Source organism: Sus scrofa, chromosome 6 (genome assembly GCF_054392235.1).
Source record: "Sus scrofa isolate SSC_HxYL_T2T_F1_AM1 chromosome 6, Sscrofa_HxYL_maternal_Yorkshire_Landrace_v2.0, whole genome shotgun sequence".
NCBI lineage: Eukaryota > Metazoa > Chordata > Mammalia > Artiodactyla > Suidae > Sus > Sus scrofa.
Genome location: NC_139388.1, coordinates 92,354,646 through 92,378,473, shown reverse-complemented (window position 1 = coordinate 92,378,473; position 23,828 = coordinate 92,354,646). Strand labels below are relative to the sequence as shown.

General features: G+C 40.8%; 1 protein-coding gene across 4 annotated transcripts in view; it reads right to left on the bottom strand.

Moving 5' to 3' along the window:
• ZCCHC17 (zinc finger CCHC-type containing 17) overlaps window positions 1-23,828 on the bottom strand; it is a 64,813-nt gene that overhangs the window by 30,383 nt on the left and 10,602 nt on the right. For all 4 annotated transcript variants that reach the window (XM_084963730.1, XM_084963729.1, XM_021095768.2 and 1 more), the window contains exons 3-5: window positions 18,323-18,380; window positions 2,480-2,580; window positions 330-421 (exon numbers count right to left, since the gene is read on the bottom strand). In XM_084963730.1, the coding sequence (XP_084819856.1) occupies window positions 330-421; window positions 2,480-2,580; window positions 18,323-18,380 (251 nt within the window). The remainder of the gene's footprint in view (window positions 1-329; window positions 422-2,479; window positions 2,581-18,322; window positions 18,381-23,828) is intronic.

Genomic DNA, 23,828 nt, shown 5'->3' with positions numbered 1-23,828 from the left:
GCTCAGTGGGTTAACGATCCGGCGTTGCCGTGAGCTGTGGTGTAGGTTGCAGAAGCGGCTCGGATCCTGCGTTGCTGTGGCTCTGGTGTAGGCCGGTGGCCACGGCTCCGATTCAACCCCTAGCCTGGGAACCTCCATATGCCGCGGGAGCGGCCCAAGAAATAGCAAAAAGACAAAAAAAAAAAAAAAACCCAAAGATCACAAAGGCCACATAATTCATCAATGTTATAGTCTATAAATGGCAGAGTTCCTGGGTGGGTCTGATTCACTACAGCCTTTTGTGGTTTAAGAGGAAGAAGGATTTTAGCCTTTTCAAACTGTTTACCTACTCAATGATAACGTTGTTGGGGTCAAGGTCCTTCCCAGTCCCTTGGTTGACAACTTTCATGGAGAGGGATACTTTTATCCTATCATTTTTCATCTGAAAAAGACAAAAGCAAAGTCAGCAAAAGCTCAACGTACATCAGTTAGACTGCTGATCTAAAATTATCTAAGAATTAAAGTTTTTATCATATAACAAACACTGAGTTTCTCTAATGGCTGAGGCCCTGTGCTAGAAACACTGGGGGTCCTGCTACTAAATACAGCAGGCAGATCCTCTGGCAGAAGCATTTAGGAAATGCTTTTCATTTCATACTTTACCCTCTTGAGGGAAAAGATAAAAAACAGTTGCTCAGAAATCCAAGGCCTGTGGAAGTAAACCGGGCAGAAAATAAGAGCTGTTTCTTTTAGACAGTTTGGCGTAATAATCAATTCAGAGATCCACAACTGCAGAATGGGTTTCAGAACATTCCAACGCACTAGATCTCCTTTTACTTTTTTCCTAGGACCACTTCCCGTAGCATATGGAGGTTCCCAGGCTAGGGGTCTAATTGGACCTGTAGCTGCCGGCCTACACCGGAGCCACACAACTCCGGATCCGAGCCGAATCTGCAACCTACACCACAGCTCGTGGCAACGCTGGATCCTTAACCCACTGAGCGAGGCCAGGGATCGAACCCGCAATCTCATGGTTCCTTAGTCGGATTCGTTAACCACTGCACCACGACAGGAACTCCTAGATCTCCTTTTGAACTTTGTTTAAAAGCCTTTTAGGAGTTCCCGTTGTGGCTCAACGGAAATGAATTTGACTAATATCCATGAGGTTGCAGGTTCCATCCCTGGGCTTGCTCAGTGGGTTAAGGATTCAGTGTTGCAGTGAGCTGTGATGTAGGTTGCAGATGTGGCTCACATCTGGCACTGCTGTGGCTGTGGTGTAGGTCAACAGCTGTAGCTCCGATTAGACCTCTAGCCTGGGAACCTCCATATGCCACAGGTGTGCTCCCCCCCCCAAAAAAAAGAGTTTTGAGCATCTTTAACCATGAAGACAAGGAGTTTCCTGGTGGCTAGGGGTTAAGGTCTCAGCATTGTCTTTACTGCGGCTAAGATTACTGCTGTGGCTCAGGTTCGTGGGCGTGGCCAAAACAAACAAACATGAAGACAACTATTAGCCACACTGTTCTTTTGCTTTGTCGAGCACTTGAAGGCCCTCTTCACTTAGAGTCTTTGCATCAACTACTATCTTTGCCTATTCTTATCCCAACTTTCCACATGACTGGTTCCCTTTCCTTTGGGTCTCAGTTCATATACCACCCCACCCCTCCCCCAGAAAACTCATTCCTGACCACTTTATCTAAGTCTACCTCCACATTGTTTGAACCTATCACAGAACTTACTGTAGCTTGTAATTATTTTTAATTATTTTAGTTGTTTACTTTTTATTTGTCTCCTCCAGTTATATTCTATACAAGTTCCATAACCACTGGAAACTTACATAATACTCTTGTATCCCTCATACTTAGTACATATTAAGCATTCAAAAATATGAATAATATCATTCAGGCCCATCTCCCCTGCCATTCTCTGGTAAAAGAGCAGGTCTCAGAGCACACACACATCTCTCCTGCGGCCTGCCCACACTCACACTGGCAGCCCCTCAGGCAAGTTAACAGGATCCTCCAGCGCTTTCTCACTTCCCTCATATTGCTGGGTGACACGTACTAGGAAAAATCACTGTAAACTCTACGTCCTTTTTTGTTTTAGACTGAAGTTTAAATACTTTATACTGAAGTATATCTTGAAGCTTTCTACCAAACGACAGTCTCATAGATTAAGTTCTCCTCTCTTTTTTTGATTCTTTATTTTTTGGGGTTTCTTTTTCCCCACACCCACCATTTGGGGGAACTTCAAGGAGGGAAGTTTTATAACCATGTACTTATTATATCACACTTATTACAGTCCACACCATTCCTTTTGAGTCTGCTTGACAGCCAGCCAAAAGGTTTAAATTCAGGCCAGATTAGAATGGCAGGATTCAAATATAAGATTATCAGCCACAGTTAACAACATATACACACTCATGGAATATCATCATGAAATACTAAGAAAATCCCAGCTTTCCTAGTCCTTTGTAACCAGTTAAAGCTGCACAGGACTTTACCTCTCGGCCAATTAGCTTCACCCACACTTTGTCTCCGACATCTACTATCTCAGAAGGCTTATCCACTCGACAGGATGACATGTGAGTTCGATGGACCAGACCTAGGCACAAGAAGAAGTAAGATAAAGCACAGGGCATGTCTGGTATTCACACTCTAAATAACACAGTAAGGAGAAGACAAGTTGGAGATTCACTGGAAAAGTTTTTGTTAAGTTAAAACTTCAGTAAATAATTTCAATTTAAAATCTCTTTTTATACTTAACCAACTAACAAATATTCTTTTTAACTCACCAAAATTTAGTTATAATCCCCAAATTAATGCTTATGATTCATTCACATTCATGGATGTGTGTACAGCAGTAAAAAAATTCAAGTCATCCAAATTTCACATTCCCATCTGAGGTCACATAGGGTGAGGCCAATTAGCTTCACCCACACTTTGTCTCCAGCATCTACTATCTCAGAAGGCTTAGCCTTCTTATTTCAGCTTTCGTACAACTAACAAATATTCTTTAAAATAGTGCTTGAGGGAGTTCCCGTCGTGGTGCAGTGGTTAACGAATCCGACTAGGAACCAGGAGGTTGCGGGTTCGGTCCCTGCCCTTGCTCAGTGGGTCAAGGTTCCGGCGTTGCCGTGAGCTGTGGTGTAGGTCGCAGACGCGGCTCGGACCCCGCGTTGCTGTGGCTCTGGCGTAGGCTGGTGTCAACAGCTCCGATTAGACCCCTAGCCTGGGAACCTCCATATGCCGCAGGAGCGGCCCAACAAATGGCAAAAGACAAAAAAAAAAAAAAAAAAAAAAAAAAAAAGAAATAAAGGAAAGAACCCATGTTTCTGTTAAAAAAAAAAAAAAAAAAAAAAAAAAAAAAAATAAAATAGTGCTTGATGTTAGTAAAGAGATGTGATATAATAACTACATTTATAAATACTGGTAAAATTCTTTGAAAACAAAAGGCATAAAGATGTTTATACCTTTGATGCAAGAGTATCACCATTGGAATTTTTCCAAAAGAAAAATTCTAGGGGCAAAATACTATGGCATATAAAAATAGTTGCAGTATTATTACCTACAAAGGTTAAAAATAAAAACATTATAAAACAAGCTAAATGACCTAGTAATTGGAAATAGCTTGGTAAATTAAATATTTCAAAAAAGAAACTTTAAATTTAAATTCAGCTACTTAAATTTCAGTTACAGAAAATGATTATGATAGATGTTAGATGAAAAAAAGCAAATATAAACAAGGTGCCATTGTTTTGGCCACGCCTGTGGCATATGGAAGTTCCTGGGCCAGGGATCCAATCTGAGCTACAGCTGTGATCTATGCCACAGCTGCAGCAATGTGATCTATGCCAAAGCTGTGATCTAATGCACTGGGTTGGGCTGGGCTGGGGATTGAACTTGCACCCCAGTAGCAACCTGAGCCACTTCAGAGACAACGCCAAGCCCTTAACCTGCTGTACCACAGAGGGAACTCCAAGGTACCATTTTAAATTAGCAAAACATTTAGAAGATAATAACATCCAATGTTTTAATTAATTTACTTATTTTACAGCTGCACCTGCAGCACATGGAAGTTCCCAGGCCCAGGACTGAATCTGAGCCACAGCTGCAGCAACACTGGATCCTTTAACCCACTGCCAGGGGGAGGGGATCACACCTTCATCTCCACAGCAACCTGAGCCACTGCAGTTGGATTCTTAACCCACTGTGCCATGGCAGGAACTTCATCCAATGTTGATATGAGTATAGTAAAGTAAGAAATATTGCTGGGGCTAATATAAATTTTTAGAATTCATATAGCAATAGCTATCAAGAAGATAAAAATATTTAATATATTAATTTTAAATTAAGTAATTAAAATGTACAATTATTATTAAATAAATTACTAATGACAATAAAGTATTTATAATAGGTATCCTTTTCCTGTCTGCCCAAGGTCCTTTCCTGGGAGAACCACCTTCCTTATATTCTAAAATAATCTAGTCAGTCTTTATAATTTGGTTTGAGCTTATCTAACCCCCAACTGTGGGCACAGGACACAGGTACTTCACACCTCTGGCCACAGCATTTGACTGATTCAGGGACAGACATAAGAGACTAGCTAAGTCAAATCATCTTCCTCAAGACTTTTGGAGTTCCCATCGTGGCACAGCAGAAAGGAATCTGACTAGGAACCATGAGGGTGCAGATGCAGTGCGTTAAGGATCTGGTGTTGTCGTGAGCTGTGGTATAGGCCACAGATGCAGCTCGGGATCTGGCGTTGGTGTGGTAGGCTGGCGGCTACAGCTCCAATTTGATCCCTAGCCTGGGAATCTCCATATGCCTCAGGTTCAGCCCTAAAAAGACAAAATAACAACAACCAAAAAACTCAGTCATACTGGGAGTTCTCTTCATGGCTCAGTGCTTAATGATCCTGATTAGGATCCATAAGGATGTAGCTTTGATCCCTGGCCTTGCTCAGCAGGTTAAGGATCCGGCATTGCCATGAGCTGTGGTGTAGGTCGCAGATGTGGCTCAGATCCCGTGTTGCTGTGGCTGTGGCGTAGGCTGGCGGCTGCAGCTCCGATTAGACCCCGAAGCCTGGGAACCTCCATGTGCTGCGGGAGTGGCTCAAGAAATGGCAAAAAGACCAAAAAAAAAATTTCTTTCTCAAGACTTTTGTCAGGATTATAAACTACAAAAAGTTACCAATTCCCATCTTCACCACTAGGTGGCAAGAGTCAGCCAGAATGAAGAAAAGAAAAGACTGCATAAACAAGAGACAAAGCCCCAAAAGCACAAATGGAGCACCAGATCCAGCCCTGGTGGAAGGCAGATTTATCTTGCACTTCTCAGCGAAATTAGCCAGAAAGTAGCCAAAGCATTTCTCCTGTGCTTCTGTCCCTTGCATTGACCCATAATCACTTCTGAGACTAATAATCTTATACATACAAAAACCTATATGCATCTGGAAGAGTGAGCTACATCAAAATTTTCAATGTGTTTTTAAGATGGAAAAATATTAGAAACAACCTAATATCCATTAATAGGGTAATGGATAAGTCAACTATGATACAGCTACTTGAGAGTCCTTCAAAAACAATGTTTAAAAGATTATGTAAAAATATATCAATAATTCACTTTTGTAAATATTTGAGGACCTATGTGTCAAGCACAGTAGGCAACTAGTGTTTTCTCATTTAAATAATAAAAATGCTTAAAATAGATTCTAAAAATTATAAAGAAATAATCCAAAATGTTATAACAATGGTTATACTAAATTACAGGACTGTAGGTTAATTTTTTCTTTTATTTTCAAATGTTTTAATAGAGAAAATTATATCTACTTCAAGGAAAATGAATATAATAAACAATTACTCTGAATGAAAATAAACCAGGAATCTAAACTTAACAATTATTTTGAATGAAAATAAACTAGCAATCTCTACTAAAGGAAAGACTCACTAAGTCAAAGATTTATGTCCAAAAAGGCTGCCCTACCTGCAGTTTCTGGGAGAATTTAGTTTGATTCTCTCTTAATCTCTCATACATGCATACACACGGTTGTTTGCACATGCCTGTAACTCAAAGTATCTGCCCACTCTGTGTGGCGCTCCTATGCAAAGCCACTGCTTTCCTGTGATCATGGACACTGCATCTCTCAGACCTACTTCAGCTGATTCCAGAGGTTGATAGCCTATCTCTCTGGATACCTCTGAAGACAAAATGTTTTCTATACATTATATAACCCATGTTTTACATTTAGACCATCAGGAGTTCCGGTTGTGGCTCAGCAGTAACGAATCTGACTAGTATCCATGAGGATGTGGGTTTGACCCCTGGCCCTACTCACTGGGCTAAGGATCCAGCGTTGCCCTGAGTTGTGGTGTAGGTTGCAGACGTAGCCAGGATCTCACATTGCTGTGGCTGTGATGTAGGCCAGCAGCTGTAGCTCTGATTCGATCCCTAGCCTGGGAACTTCTATGGGTGTGGCTCTAAAAATAAATAAATAAATAAATAAAATTTTAGGCCATCACATGATCTTCAAATTGGATATAATTCATGGAGTTGGGCTTTTTTTTTTCCTGTGGTGGTATAATGAACAGACTAGCCTAATTGGAAAGTCCAGAGGGGAAATTCAGATGCCCTAAAGGAAGGGAAATCTTTTATTTTGACATCTTTTTGACTATAACTATCCTCTAATTCTAAACTTCACTTACTTCCTGAACTGCTAATGGAAATTGTGAAGGAAATTAATGTTGAACCTAATTTACTTGAGAGAACTTTTTTTTTCCTTTCCTAAAATAGGTCTATTGGAGTTCCCCTCGTGGCGCAGTGGTTAACGAATCCGACAAGGAACCATGAGGTTGTAGGTTCGGTCCCTGGCCTGACTCAGTGGGTTAAACAATCCGGCATTGCTGTGAGCTGCGGTGTGGGTTGCAGACGTGGCTCGGATGCCACGTTGCTGTGGCTCTGGCGTAGGCCAGTGGCTACAGCTCCGATTCGATCCCTAGCCTGGGAACCTCCATATGCCGTGGGAGCGGCCCAAGAAATAGCAAAAAAATAAAATAAAATAAAATAAAATAGGTCTATTGGAGTATCACAAAAAAAGAAATAATGAATTAACCACTTGTTCTTCTCCCACATGATCCCAAAGCAGGATATGTTTTGGCCCAGGCACGTCTCTTAGACATGGCACTTAGCAAAACATTAATAATGAAAAACTAAAAATGATTTAAAATGATTACGTGGTACATCTGAATGATAGACTCCCACTTAAATGTTTACAAAGACTATTTTAAAAAGACAAAGAAATGTTTAATATTCATTAAGTGTAAAAGCTACAAAATGTTTATATAGAATATCTCTTTAGGAGTTCCCATTGTGGTTCAGTGGAAATAAATCTGATTGGAACCATGAGGACTCAGGTTCAATCCCTGGCCTTGCTCAGTGGGTTAAAGATCCAGCGTTGCCATGAGCTGTGGTGGATCTGGTGGATCTGGCATTGCTGTGACTATGGCGTAGGTCAGCAGCTACAGCTCCAATTCGACCCCTAGCCTGGGAATTTCCATATGCTGCATGTGTGGCCCTAAAAAGCAAAAAAAAAAGAATATCACTTTTATCTCAATATGTTAATTTTTATTCACATATGCAACCATAAAGAAATGCATCAAGGGAGCTCCTGATATGGCTTAGCTGGTAAGAACTTGACTAGTATCCATGAGGATGCAGGTTTGACCCCTGGCCTCCACCAGTGGGTTAAGGATCTAGTGTTGCTGCAAGCTGCAGCACAAGTTGCAGATGCAGCTCAAATCTAATATTGCTATGGTGTAGGCTGGCAGCTGCAGCTCAGACTTGAACCCTAACCTGGGAACTTCCATGTGCTCCAAGTGTGGCCCTAAGAAGAAAAGGAAGGAGTTCCTGTTGTGGCTCAGCAGTAACAAACTTGACTAGTATCCATGAGGACACGGGTTCAATCCCTGCCCTCACTAAGTGGGTTAAGGATCCAGTGTAGCTGTGAGCTGTGGTGTAGATCACAGAGAAGGCTTGGATCCCACACTATTGTGGCTGTGGCACAGGCCAAGAGCTACAGCTCCAATTTGACCCCTAGCCTGGCCAGGAACTACCATATGCTGCAGGTATAGCCCTAAAAAGACGTAAAAAAATAAAAAATAAATAAAAAATAAAAAAGGCAATACACCAAAACATTAACAGTGCCTATTTCTGTGTGGTAGTACCATCGCATAATGACCATTTGCTTTGGTAGTTTTTTTCTCTTTTCTTTTTTTTTTTTTGGTCTTTTTTGTTCTTTTTAGGGCTGCACTCGCGGCATATGGAGGTTCCCAGGCTAGGGGTCAAGTCGGAGCTACAGCTGCCGGCCTACAGCACAGCAACACCAGATCTGAGCCGCGTCTGCAACCTACACCACAGCTCACGGCAACACCAGATCGTTTAACCCACTGAGCAAGGCCAGGGACCGAACCTACAACCTCATGGATACTAGTTGGGTTCATAAACCGCTGAGCCACAACAGGAAAAAGTGAGCATTATTTTTAACCATAAAAATTTTAACCATAACCCCAATATGTATTTTTTAAAAAGCAAAATGTAAAAATCATGTGTATATTATTATTGAAATTATGTAAAACTATGTCCCCTATGGACACAGATGAAAAGAAACAAAAATAGTTATGTTGGGGTGCAGGATTTTTATAGTTGAGACATTAACGGCTTATCTCCAAAAGGTCTTAGCTTATTCACTGGATTAAACAAGGGAAATGATGTAGCCCACAGTCTTTTTTTTTTTTTTTTTTTTTTTTGGTCTTTTTGCCATTTCTAGGGCTGCTCCTGCGGCATATGGAGGTTCCCAGGCTAGGGGTCTAATCGGAGCTGTAGCCACCGGCCTACAGCAGAGCCACAGCAACGCGGGATCCGAGCTGTGTCTGCAACCTACACCACGGCTCACAACAACACCGGATCCTTAACTAGTCCACAGTCTTGAATGAGAATATCAGGTAGGCAGTTGGCTATTTAAGTCCAAGTGCAAGCACCAGAGGAAAGGTATAAACCAAAGACATAAATATAGGCGTCTTCAGCATGCAAATACTTATGTACCAAAATAAATTACCCAGACTGTTGATTTAGTGATTGGTTCGGGGACAGACACAATTCACCAATTTATTAATATATAATAAAGGAATTATTTTTCTTATACCTGGAAGGTTCTAAATCCTTATCAATGTAAACTACCCACTAACCCCAGTATCAAATACCTGAAAATAAGATTAGTGATCAGAAATTGCTTCAAATGGAATCAGAACAAAAGGGAAACAAATATTTTTTTTTTTTTTTTTTTTTTTTTTTTTGTCTTTTGTCTTTTGGTCTGTTGTTGTTGTTGTTGCTGTTGTTGCTATTTCTTGGGCCGATCCCGCGGCATATGGAGGTTCCCAGGCTAGGGGTTGAATCGGAGCTGTAGCCACCAGCCTACGCCAGAGCCACAGCAACGCGGGATCCGAGCCGCGTCTGCGACCTACACCACAGCTCACGGCAACGCCGGATCGTTAACCCACTGAGCAAGGGCAGGGACCGAACCCGCGACCTCATGGTTCCTAGTCGGATTCGTTAACCACTGCGCCACGACGGGAACTCCGGGAAACAAATATTTTAAGGGATGTTTCCAAGTCTGTGAAGATTTAATGGACTATCACTTCCTCATAAAAGAACCCACCTCTCTAGTTCCTATCATCAGATTCATTTCTGCCTTAATGAGGCAAGATAAATACTGCCAACTTCAGACTCTTGTGCTTTCTTTTACTATGTTCCAAGGATTAATATCTGTTCATATAATCTCTCTCTAGGTAGAATGACACAATCAATTAGATTTCAATCTCCTGAACTGTAATTTCATTCCAATCCCTCTTCCCTGGAATTAAACCCAGATTATCTTGTTGAAGTCTAAATGCTCCCATCTCTTTCAATCACAGCTTTACAGGCAATTACCTGATATACCTATCTATCTATCTATCCCTAATCCTGTACTCTGAATGGGGGATTCATAACCAGTTTCATTCTCAGAATACAGCCTGAATTCTTGGGAGGTACTTCATTGCTACCCACATATACCACCAACAGGTGAATTAAGCATATATGGTAGAGGGCACCAAATAAAACATGAGGTTTCCTCACTCAGCGCTGGGTACCTCATTAGATACAGTACATCCAATCATTCATTTCATCCTTACAACAACCCTGTGACATAGGTTCACATGAGGAAATAATCTAGAAGTAAACTGTCCAAGGTCACAAAGCTAATAAACAAAGAACTGTAATTCAAATTCGAGTCAGGTCTTCTACGACATACTAATACTTCAGTTTTTTCTTTATTATTGATCTGTTAATAATTAAATTTAAAAAAGAGAACAATGACCTCATCTACAAATACAGAAACACATCTAGTTCTGTTCTAGCATATGCTCCAAAATGGAACAAACAAAAATGCTTTGCTCATTGTGCCAGAGGGAACGAAGCAGTTTGTGTCTGGATTTCTGACATTAAGCCATAAACACCCAAAGGGCATATCAAGTCCATGATCACACTCAATAAACCCAATACTTAAACAGAATGAGGCCCATCTGAGTGTCTGCTGGTAAAAGAAGGGGAAAAAAAATTCTGACAGCTTGGAAAAAGCTAGTATCTCAAGCACCAAATGAGAAAAACAGAGTTAGTCTATCATAGTTCCCTGAAAAATATTCTCGCAACTGTGTTAGGTTCATTAACTTCTTTCACAAATTTCACTGACAGTAAAGGAAAGGGGTTAAAAATTACAAACCATTCAAGGACAGCTGCAGCCAAAGAATGTCAAAAGGTCTTCTTTACTTTTGGGGGATCTGAATTCCCTCTCCAGACTTTTCAAATAAGTTATCTCCAATCAGACAATAACAATGTAAGCACAGAAGTTAAAGTGCTTTCACTTCATTTATCTTGTTGGGAAACCACTACATTATAAGCAAAAATGGATCCAAGGATGAGTTAAGACATGATCCTGCCAGTCAAGAAACTCTGTATACATTATTCTCATTTTACAGATAAAGAAACTAAGGCTCAAGGACCGAGCAACCTGCTGTAGGCAAGAAGCTAGTAAATGTTGGAGCTGGGACTAGGATTCATTTATTCATTTAATAAAATTCACCAAGCACCGACTATACCTTAGGCACTGTACTAGGCCCTGACTCATCCCAATAGCCTAATTATTCCACAGCTCAGTGGACTAACTTTATTACACTACACTAATATTATTACACTACACTGTAATTTGTTTACACCTCTAGACTTTGAACAATCTGACGATTCAAAGAACTGTTTTCTTATCTCTGTGTTCTCACATAACATAGTGACCAGAAAATAGAACTCAAGTTACATGCTAAGCTGAATTTACTGTTAAAAATATTTAAGCTTCTATAAAAAGGAAGGCTCTTTTTCTCTTTCTTTCTTTTCTTCCTTTCTTTCTTTTTTGACTTCACCCATAGCATGCAGTTCTTGGGCCAGGGATCAAACTTGAGCCACAGAAGTGACAACACCAAATCCTTAACTAATAGGTCACCAGGGAACTCTAAGCAAGGTACTTTAAAAGTGTAATACCGGGAGTTCCTGTCGTGGCGCAGTGGAAATGAATCCAACTAGGATCCATAAGGTTGCGGGTTTGATCTCTGGCCTTGCTCAGTGGGTTAAGGATCCAGAGTTGCCGTGGAGTTGCCGTGAGCTGTGCTGTAGGTCACAGACACGGCTCGGATCTAGCATTGCTATGGCTGTGGTATAGGCCGGCAGCTGTAGCTCCGATTTGACTCCTAGCCTGGGAACCTCCATATGCCTCGGGTACAGCCCTAAAAAACATACTAAAAAGTGTAACACTGAACAAGCTCTACCCTCAAAATTTCATAGTTTAGTGCTTGTGGGTAGAGGATAGTAAAGAAAAAAGAACTTCATAAGTGTATAAGGCTGTACTGTCCACTATGAGAGCCACTAGGTACATGGCTATTTTAAGTTTAAATTTAATCACAATAAACAAAATTTAAAAGTCAGTGGGCTACTGTATTAGACAGCACAGATGTGGTACAATACAAATACATTTGCTCTTTGTCACTGGTCCCTGCACAGAACCCTTAAAACTCTTGAAATGTCCCTAGTGATAGCTGTACCTTTGTAATTCACAGTAAGCATTTTCTGATCACACTAGAGTTTATGTTAATAAGCTGACTTAGTTGTGGGGCCCCTTGATAGTTTCTGGGTGGACCTAGTCACCAGAAAGACCAAGGGATTAAAGGATTGGAACTTTTAGCCTCATTTACTGCCAAGAAAAAAGGGGGAAGGGCTGGAGCCTGAATTTTATAAAAACTCCTTAACAATGAAATTCAGAGAGCTCCTGGGTTGGTGACCACATCAGTTAGCTGGAGGGTAGTATGCCAGGGAACCTCTGCATACCCCATGCCTCAAATTTTGCCCTATGCATCTCTTCCATTTAGCTATTTGTATTTGTATCCTTTATAACAAGCAAACAAAAGGAAAATGTTTTCCTGAGTTCTGTGAGCCATTTTAGCAAATTACCAAACTTGTTGAGGGGGTCATAGGAACTCCTGATTCACAGTAGGTCAGCTAGAAGGAAGAGTGGCTCAAGATTTGAGACTAGCATCTGAAGTGAGGGCATTCTTCTGCGAATGAGCTCCTTTAACTTGTGGGACCTCACACTCCCTCCAGGTAGATAGTGTCAAAATTGAATTGAAATGTTAGATACCCAGTTGCTGCTCAGAGAACTGCAGAACTGGTTGGTGTTACAAAACACATCAGAACAGATACAGATTCTTTTCATCATTGTAGAAAGTTCTATTGGACAACACTATGTGAGGGCAAACATATCTAGTTTAGATCTGAAGACTAGGAAGGAATCTTTAACTCAGTAGTGATGAAAGAATTCTGAAAATAAAAATCTGATAAAAGTAACCCTAACTAGAGTCTACCTTCTAGACTCTCTGAGGTTAAAATCTAGAGAGCAGAGTTATTTCACAATTCAATCCTTTCAGGGTGGGACTTAATAATAACCTTCCCCCATTTAAAGGCAGAGGCAGGACACCTAAAATACACTGTAGAAAAGTCAACTGCTAAAGTTGCCCAATAAACCTATAGAAGAGCCTAGGATTAAAACTCACAGAGTTTCCACCTAATTATTTGGCTCCCTGAGTTCTCCCTCCCAGGCTTGTCTCAACACAGCTGTCAGACTGACAGATGCACTTATAAACTGCCAGGCACAATCAGAGGCATCACCTGACAGGGTATCGACGCAATTGAGTTGAAGACTAACTGCTGGAAAGTGGCAGGCCTTTAATCCCCACGCAGTCCCCAAAGTGTCATATAAATGCTCAAGTAAGGATGGGACTTTCAGGTACTGGCAGCTACAGCAAGTCACTGACAAGAAAGTCTGTCTTCAGACCAAAAGAGGTGCATGCATACCCTATAGGGATGAGGGTGAGCTCCACCTCATTAACTCCCAGCCGACATAAAACAAGAAACTCTACTACAGATTGCTGACTGCTAGCTTGGAAACCACCAGTAAGCCATTTCTAATGCACCAAGATACAATTTCAAGCAGAGCAGTCTCCAAGGCTAGAGGCACAGATTATTAGCAAGATCAGCTGTTGGACTTCTGTAAAAGAAAAAGATTATTTTAAAAAACTGCATTCGTTCCCCAGCATCTCCACCAAAAATAAATAAATAAAAAAAATGAAATTTAAAAATAAATAAATAAATAAAAAACTGCAAATAGTGAAAGTCCCTTTTCCATGTACATCTCTCTCTTAGCAAGCCAAGATCCCCGGAGGTAACCATCATTAATAATTTGTTGAATACTCTTCCAGGCTTTCTTCTAAACATGCACAATGTTTAAAATACATAGGCCTACCGTTTACCATCGCATCCGAAAGAATAAAATACCTAGGAGTAAACCTACCTAAAGAGACAAAAGACCTGTACTCCAAAAACTACAAGCCACTGATGAAAGAAATCAAAGATGACACAAATAGATGGAAAGATATACCATGCTCGTGGATTGGAAGAGTTAATATTATCAAAATGACTATACTACCTAAGGTAATCTACAGATTCAACACAATCCCTATCAAATTACCAAGGACATTTTTCACAGACTCGAACAAAATATTTTAAAGTTTGTTTGGAAGCACAAAAGACCCAGAATAGCCAAAGACATCCTGAAAAAGAAAAATGGAGCTGGAGGAATCAGGCTCCCAGACTTCAGAATATACTAGAAAGCAACAATCATCAAAACCACATGGTACTGGCACAAAGACAGACATACAGATCAGTGGAACAGGATAGAAAGCCCAGAACATAGGCCAAACACTCTCTGACATAAACGACAGCAACATCTTCTCAGATCCACCTATCAGAGTATTGACAACAAAAACAAAAATAAACAAATGGGACCTAATCAAACTTCAGAGTCTCTGCATAGCCAAGGAAACCCTAAACAACACAAAAAGACAACCCACAGAATGGGAGAAAATCTTTGCATGCAAATCGACTGACAAGGGATTAATCTCCAAAATCTATAAACAACTTCTGCAGCTCCATACCAAAAACACAAACAAGCCTATCAAAAAATGGGCAGAAGATCTAAACAGACAGTTCTCCAAAGAAGACATACAGATGGCCGGGAAACACATGAAAGGATGTTCAACATCACTCATTATCAGAGAGATGCAAATCAAAACCACTATGAGGTACCACCTTACACCAGCCAGAATAGCCATCATCCAAAAGTCTACAAACAATAAGTGCTGGAGAGGGTGTGCAGAAAAAGGAACCCTAGTACACTGTTGGTGGGATTGTAAATTGGTGCAACCACTGTGGAAAGCAGTATGGAGATTCCTCAGAAAACTAAACATAGAACGACCATTTGATCCAGCAATCCCACTCCTGGGCATCTACCCAGAGAAAACCACGACTCGCAAAGACACATGTACTCCGATGTTCACTGCAGCACTGTTTTCAATAGCCAAGACCTGGAAACAACCTAAATGTCCATCGACAGAGGAGTGGATCAAGAAGATGTGGTACATATACACCATGGAATATTACTCAGCCATTAAAAAGAATGAAATATCAGCATTTTAGGCAACATGGATGGACCTAGAAACTATCATGCTAAGTGAAGTCAGCCATACAATGAGACACCAACATCCAATGCTTTCACTGACATGTGGAATCTGAAAAAAGGACAGACTGAACTTCTTTGCAGAACAGATGCTGACTCACAGACATTGAAAAACTTATGGTCTCCGGAGGAGAGAGTTTGGGGGGAGGTGGGGGGATGTGCTTGGGCTGTGGAATGGAAATCCTGTGAAATCAGATTGTTATGATCATTATACAACTACAGATGTGATAAAGTCACTTGAGTAATAAAAAAAATAAAAAATAAAATAAAAAACATAAGCCTATGTAAACATGCTTTAAGGGGGGGAAGGGTCATGCTATGCAAATTCTTGTGCAACACGCTTTCTCATTTTATTGACTTAGACACCTTTCCATTTCAGTAAATTGAGAGTTATCTTGTTTTATTGATGCATTTTCCACCCTTCACTTTAATGTTTTTGAAACTGGAATGCTGATTATGAACAATGGTGTCTTACAACTGCTATCAGTCAGGTATCAGTGTGGTGGAATTGCATAAAATCTTTCCATTGACCCTACTGGTAAAATCAAGAGGGCACAAGCATCGAAGTATCTCAGAAATACAGTTATCATTCTTTTTATCATCTTCATAGTTCACTGCATAGATGTACATAATTTATCTAATTCCATAGTGCAATCAAAATTCCCCAAAGAACTGCTGGATTAAAAGAGTAATAATAAGCACACTGGAGTTCCTTGGTGGCCTAGTGGTTAAGGATCCAGCATTGTCAACGCTGTGGCATGGGTTTGAACCCTGGCCTGAGAACTTCCACATGCCATGGGCCAGGCCAAAAAAAAAGCATATGAAAAACATTAATAGGCATTACAGAAGTCTGTAACAATTTATGCCCTCAATAGCAAGTGAAACTATTATTCAAATAACCAACACTTAAAAAAATATTTTAAAAATAATTTTATATGCATACGTAGTTGAAAGAAATAACAGAGAAAGATCTTATGAACCCTTTAACCAACTTCCTCCAATGGTAACATATGGCAAAACTATAGGGCACTATCACAACCAGGGTACCGTGATAATTGATACTGTGATTATATAAGAAATACATATTTGGTCTTTGTCCCTGGTTGCTGGCAGAGAGCTCCTAAATGCTTAGAATTTCCCGAGTGACAGGAGCATCTAGCTATTTATAACAAGGCCGTTTCAATCTTACTCAGTACTTAAAGAGGTGACTACTGGTGGACCCCTAGAGAACTTCGAGATGGGGGTCAGTAATTAACACATGAACCATCGTAAGATTAGAGAGCTGGAACTTATGCTCCCATCCCAATTTCCAGGGAGGGGAGAGGGGCTGGCGATGAAGTCAAATCACCAAAGGCCAATGATTTATTTAGTTATGCCTGCATAATGGGGCCTCTACAAAATGATAAGGTTTGGAGAACTTCTGAGTTGCCAGGCACATTTATGTGCCAAGAAGGTGATGAGCCTCAACTCTACAGAGGCAGAGGCTCTTGTACTCAGGGCCCTTTGGACCTTGCCCGATGTACCTCCCCATCTGGGTGTTCACCTGTATCTTCTATAATAAACTGTGAGTACGACATTTTTGAGTTTTGTGAGTTCTACCAAGTTATCAAAATTTGGGAAGGTGGTGTAGGAACCTTCAAATTTGCAGCTAAGTTGGACAGAAGAGTGCGTAACATGGAGACACAATACTTCCAAGTGGTGTCTGAAGTGAGCGAAGTCTTATGAGACTGAGACCTTAAACCTGTGGAGTCCAACATTACCTCTGTAGAGTTAGTGTCAGAATTAAAATGAATTGCTCGACACTCACTTGATATCAGAGAATCAAAGAATCAGAGAACTGAAGAACTGATTTTTTTTTTGTCCTTTTGTCCTTTTAGGGCCACACCCATGGCATATGGAGGTTCCCAGGCTAGGGGTTGAATCGGAGCTGTAGCTACCAGCCTACGCCACAGCCCCGGCAATGCCATATCTGAATCACATCTGCGAGCTACACCACAGCTCACGGCAACACCGGATCCTTAACCCACTGAGCAAGGCCAGGGATAGAACCTGTATCTCCATGGATATTAGTCAGGTTTGTCAGCACTGAGCCACAACAGGAACTCCTATATTGACTTTTTTATATAGTAAAATATTCTTCTATATTTTCTTCTAATACATTTATGGCTATATCTTTCATATTAAAATCTTTAATAAATCTTTCATTTGTTTTAGCACAAGGAATTAGCAAGTTGAGTCTTTTGATTCATTAGCAATGTAACAGAGCTGAAAGTTCACTGGGCTAGACATCAGGAGGCCTGGGTTCTAGTTTTGGCCATGCTGACCTTAGCTAAATCATTCTGAGAAGGCCACTAGTCTGCGGAACTTCCTTTTCTACTTAACACAATTGTTTTAAGAAATATAAGATTTAAGATTAAAGATGTGGAGTTCCCTTTGTGGCTTAGCAGTTAATAAACCTGACTAGTATCCATGAGGATGCAGGTTCTATCCTCGGCCTCACTCAGTGGGTTAAGGATCTGGCCTTGCTGTGAGCTGTGGCGTAGGTCACAGACGCAGCTCAGATCTGGCTTTGCTGTGGCATAGGCTGGCAGCTGTAGCTCCGATTTGACCCCTAGCCTGGGAACCTCCATATGCCACAGATGCGGCCCTAAAAAGAAAAAGAAAAAAAAAAAAAAGACTATAGATGTGAAAAGGATTCTTCAAAAATGTTCAATAAATACCCATCAGATAAAGAAAATGTAAAGCATTATATATATATATACATACATACATGGATGGATGTATTGGTTAGAATACTATTTCCCTTCCATATGCCATACACTAGAAGAATCAAAATGTCAACCTCAGAATATAAGTGGCTAAACCTCCCCTAAATCCTAAGTCCAAAGAGGTCAAGTACTCACCTAGGATCACAGGTGAAATTTAGGGAACACAAGTAGCTATGCGCCGCCAGGTCCCTCCCAAGTCAGTTCCACTCTTCTGAGCTTAGACTTACTAAAAATGAACTGTCAGTTGTATTCATGTGTTTACACTAAAAACAAAAACTACTATCTGAAAAATGCACAGCCTATAATTAGGATGTGGTGGCGGTGACAGCAGAGAGTGAAATGAGAATGATGAATTTCAAGTTATAGGCTCCCACCTTGTTTCCGACAGCCTGGGATTTTGATAAAGGCTCCATAGTCTGTCACCATAGCAACCTAAAAAGAAAAAAACAAACAAAAACTATGTCATTCAAATGAGAATCTCTCTCTCCTATAGCCTTTAGCCTAGTCTCCCTGCATTTCTACTTGGTACTGACTTCCTCTGCTGCAAAACTGCTGCTATTCTATCAAATGTTCTTTCCATTCTTTTCAAAATTTAGACCGCCAGGTATGTGATCACATTAAAAACATTAGTGAGATTGGAATGTTGTCAGATGCTATCACAACATTTCAGAATGCCCAAACCCAAATCCAGTACGTATGAGGTCCCTCCAAAAGGTATATGAACAAAAGGAAAAAGCAGCAGAAAATTAGGTAATAAATTTACACTTTATTTCATCTGGAACTGAGGCCTCCAATCCAAATACAGAGAAGTTTCATAATTTGAGATGGATCATGTAGGATATCTCTTCTCCCCAAACTTCAAACCAACCAGACCATATAGTTTACTCCATTTCACTCCAAACCAGAGTCTTTAGTTTTTTCAAGACAATTAGAGAAGAAGCCAATACAAAGACATCTGATAGAACCTGAAAAGATGTAATCAGAAAGAGTTGTCTTTTGCAGAGCTGACATAAAATGAAGCAGTTAAGACTTGCTGGATCTATATAATATGCAATGTGTAATAGTAACAAAAGGCCCCAAAGCCTTTCTTGCCAGATAAATCATTATCCCAGACCCTACTTCTATTGCTCCCCTACCACCACCCATCAATTATGGACTGGGATTTAAGTTGTCACTATATACTGTACTTACTACTAAATTCATTATTATTTATAAAATATTCAATACAATCTTACATATATAAACTTTGTGCTTTTCAGTAACTTTAAAATTAGTTATTTCATCTTGGGCAGTTTCAGCTTAACCATAACTAAAACAAGAAGGAGATAATCCTTGCTGCACTGCTACTCATTAATGTATACCGAATACTCACTACATGCGAAACACTAATCAAAGTGCTTTACATAATTCTTATACCATATGATGCTGGTATTAATATTATTCTCATTTGATGGATGACAAAACTAATGCTGTGATTTGAATGCAGGGAGTCCTTAACTGTCCACTACTACAGCTGCTCATAGGTTCCCTTCATAGAAACAGCCAAAAGCAATGTGACATTTGACATCATATCTACTCCTGGCAACAACCTTAGGAGTATATACGATGGGTCCCCATGTTCCAGATGAGGTGGAATAGTACCGATGTAGGAAGACCACAGGCTTTGGAGGGAAAGATGTGGCTTCTAATCCCAGCTCTGCCACTTCTTACCTGTGGCATCCAGAACACAACCTGCCTTTCAGAGCCCAAGTTCCCATTTGTATTCACTTTGCTGCTGCAGATAACAATTTATGTACATAAAGAGCCAGGCATTGTTATCTGGCATTCAAAGTACATTCAATAAATTATAGCTTCCTAATAATGTACAGTCCAAGACAGTGAAGCACAAAAAGGTTAGTGACTATTGGAAAGGCACAAAATTACCTTAGATACATGGTAGGCACAGAACCTATGTCCTTTGACTCCTAGTCTAATGCCTCATACTTCACCAAATATCATCACTACTCACTTCAATGTTAGGACTGAAAGAGATAAAAACTTCTACTCTCCTCACTTTTTAGTGGGCACTTGAACTAACTCTCTAAGATATAGCATTAAGAATGGGTTAAGACAAATAACAAGTGCTGGAGGGGCTGTGGAGAAAAGGAAACCTTCCTGCACTGTTGGTGGGAATGTAAACTGGTACAGCCACTATGGAGAACAGTTTGGAGATACCTTAGAAATCTATACATAGAACTTCCATATGATCCCGCAATCCCACTCTTGGGTATCTATCCGGACAAAACTCTACTTAAAAGAGACACGTGCACCCGCATGTTCATTGCAGCACTATTCACAATAGCCAGGATATGGAAACAACCCAAATGTCCATCGACAGAGGATTGGATTCGGAAGATGTGGTATATATACACAATGGAATACTACTCAGCCATAAAAAAGAATGACATAATGCCATTTGCAGCTACATGGATGGAACTAGAGAATCTCATACTGAGTGAAATGAGCCAGAAAGACAAAGACAAATACCATATGATATCACTTATAACTGGAATCTAATATCCAGCACAAATGAACATCTCCTCAGAAAAGAAAATCATGGACTTGGAGAAGAAACTTGTGGCTGCCTGATGGGAGGGGGAGGGAGTGGGAGGGATCGGGAGCTTGGGCTTATCAGACACAACTTAGAATAGATTTACAAGGAGATCCTGCTGAATAGCATTGAGAACTTTGTCTAGATACTCATGTTGCAACAGAAGAAAGGGTGGGGGAAAAACTGTAATTGTAATGTATACATGTAAGGATAACCTGACCCCCTTGCTGTACAGTGGGAAAATTTTAAAAATTATAAAAAAAAAAAAAAAAGAATGGGTTAAGAACCAAAATTTCTAAACTCCTGTTTTACAGTGACGAATATGCTATGCTGGCATAAGGACCAGACACTCCCAAAGAAACAGTACAACCAGGCAGATACTAGTACTTAAAATCAAGACAAGGTGGAACTGAAGAAAGGACTTTAGAGATGAGCTGATCAATCCTGTCACTTTTTTTAAATGAGGAAAATGACCAGAGACATGAAGTACTTAAGTTCACAAAACAAGCTCTTCTCTATAAAACAGGGCCACATGGATAAAGAACATGAGACTTAATAAAAACAAATCCCTTCTTTTTAGACCAACCAAAGGCACTTTGGTTTTCACCCCAGAGTTCTAGAAAGTGGGCTTAAATGCCTCATATTGCATAACCAACATTATTTAAGGGCATAATTATTTAAATAACTTCAAAGTAGCATCTGGAAGTTGGAGCCCAAATCAACTTGCTGCTATAAATTAAAACAATCTCACCTCTCAATCTGAAGCTCCAGTGTCACATTATGATCTTTTGAGGAAATACCACATCACACCTCATTTTGGCCTCTCCCAAAAGGAATGGTTAATGTGCTCCAGAATGGATGCACTCAACTGTTCAGTTCGGAAAACACATTCTTGCCTATTTCCAGCACCAGGTGTTTCCATCACTGTGTCTCCTAGGGTGCAGTCAGACTTGAAATTAACCGAATGGCACCTGCCTTAAACGATCACACAGTCTGCCTGGTGTCCCAAGAATAATTCATCAAGTAGCTCAGGGGAAAAAAATTCATAATTATCTCAACTGAACTCAGGGCTTGGGTAAAATGAATTTACCATCTTATTAGAGGTTGCATTAGCCTTGAAACTAGTTATCCCCATACCGTAAATGAGGAATTTGAAGCTCAGAGACACCAGCTACTTGTCTAAAGTCAAAGTTAGAAAGTATCAAAGCCAGGTACAGAACAGAAGTTTTCTGACTTCTAGTCCAACGCTATTTCCAACTTACAAATACACATCTCCCTTCAGCATTTCTTTGGCTATGGCTGGGCTAAGCCAAATTTCAAATCCCGTTGCTATGCTTGAACCGCCTACCATGCTTTATGAACTCCAAGATGCCATTCAGACGACAAGAGAAGGATGAATACTGGCTTCTCAGTTATTCAGTCACTGGGACCCCAACTCTGCTGAGCCTGCTAAGAGAAAGGCTGCTAGGATATGGGCTGCACCACCAGTTTCTTCAAAGCCAACTGGTCCTAAGAAGCTTGGATTCAATTTAATTCAAACATTTACTGAGTACCTGTATGGAGGATGCCATGTCAGGCCTTGTGAAATAGGACAACTTAAAAAAACAGATGCCGGGAGTTCCCGTCGTGGCACAGTGGTTAGCGAATCCGACTAGAAACCATGAGGTTGCGGGTTCAGTCCCTGCCCTTGCTCAGTGGGTTAACGGTCTGGCGTTGCCGTAAGCTGTGGTGTAGGCTGCAGACGTGGCTCGGATCCCGAGTTGCTGTGGCTCTGGCGTAGGCTGGTGGCTACAGCTCTGATTCAACCCCTAGCCTGGGAACCTCCATATGCCGAGGGAGCGGCCCAAAGAAATAGCAAAAAAGACAAAAAAAAAAAAAAAAAAAAAAAAAACAGACGCCAAAGTTCCCGTCGTGGTGCAGTGGTTCACGAATCTGACTAGGAACCATGAGGTTGTGGGTTCGATCCCTGGCCTTGCTCAGTGGGTTAAGGATCCAGCGTTGCCGTGAGCTGTGATGTTAAGTCACAGATGCAGCTCAAATCTGGCATTGCTGTGGCTCTGGCGTAGGCCAGCGGCTACAACTCCGATTCGACCCCTAGCCTGGGAACCTCCACGTGCCGCTGGTGCGGCCCCAGGAAAGATAGATGACGTAAACACTGTGGCTGCTCCGCTCTCCAGTAAAATACAATCTAGTTGAAGAGACAGACACATATACAAGCGACAACAGTACAAGACAGACTAAGATAACCATCACAATAGAGATACAAACAAATGACAGTGGAACAACCGGATTTACCATCTACCTCCTATATTATCCCAAGTGAGTCAAAAGAATTCTCTTATGGGTCTTTCAGTTCCTTCATGCATTTATGACCAGTTGAACAACCCCAGCTACAGACTTGGGGAGTCAACAACACATAACGTGTGAAAGTGCTGGCATATATTAAGCTTACAATTTTTAAAAATTATAATATAAATTCTTCTTGTAGTTCCCGTCGTGGCGCAGTGGTTAACGAATCCGACTAGGAACCATGAGGTTGTGGGTTCGGTCCCTGCCCTTGCTCAGTGGGTTAACGATCCGGCGCTGCCGTGAGCTGTGGTGTAGGTTGCAGACGCGGCTCGGATCCCGCGTTGCTGTGGCTCTGGCGTAGGCTGGTGGCTACAGCTCCAATCAGACCCCTAGCCTGGGAACCTCCATATGCCGTGGGAGCGGCCCAAGAAATAGCAAAAAAAAAAAAAATTCTTCTTTATAAATATTAGGCACTGACTGGCTGCTGGATAAATATTCTAAAAAATAGTCTCTTCTTTCCAATTTATCATGAACTTTCTCTTTCCCTAATTTCAGTCACTTCTAAACATTTTTCAAAAAGTGTTTCTGAAATACTGGAACTATAGTCCTAGTACTAGAACTATAAAGTTCTTTCTGAACATTACCCAAGCCCATCCTTCCTTGAGAGTAAAACATAAAACCTACACTAATTCAAGCCCCATCTCAAATAAGAAAAAGACATAGGTCAGGAGCACTTTACTAGAAATCTGAGTCAGTTTATGGAGGGCAGAGAGCTCTTCTTTCTTTTATGCAACATGTGAAAAGTGAGGGCTCATGATCAGAAAAATTGACATTATCTCCAGAGCTACCATTTCCTTCTTCTGAGCCCTGGTTCCTCACTCACCTTTGGGGGTACCATGGGCCCTAAAGAAAGACAACAGAGGCTCTGAAGAGCAGAGTTGTTTGCTATTTGTTAGAATGTTATGATCCTTTATATGACTGTTACAACTTGGGGTCTACTT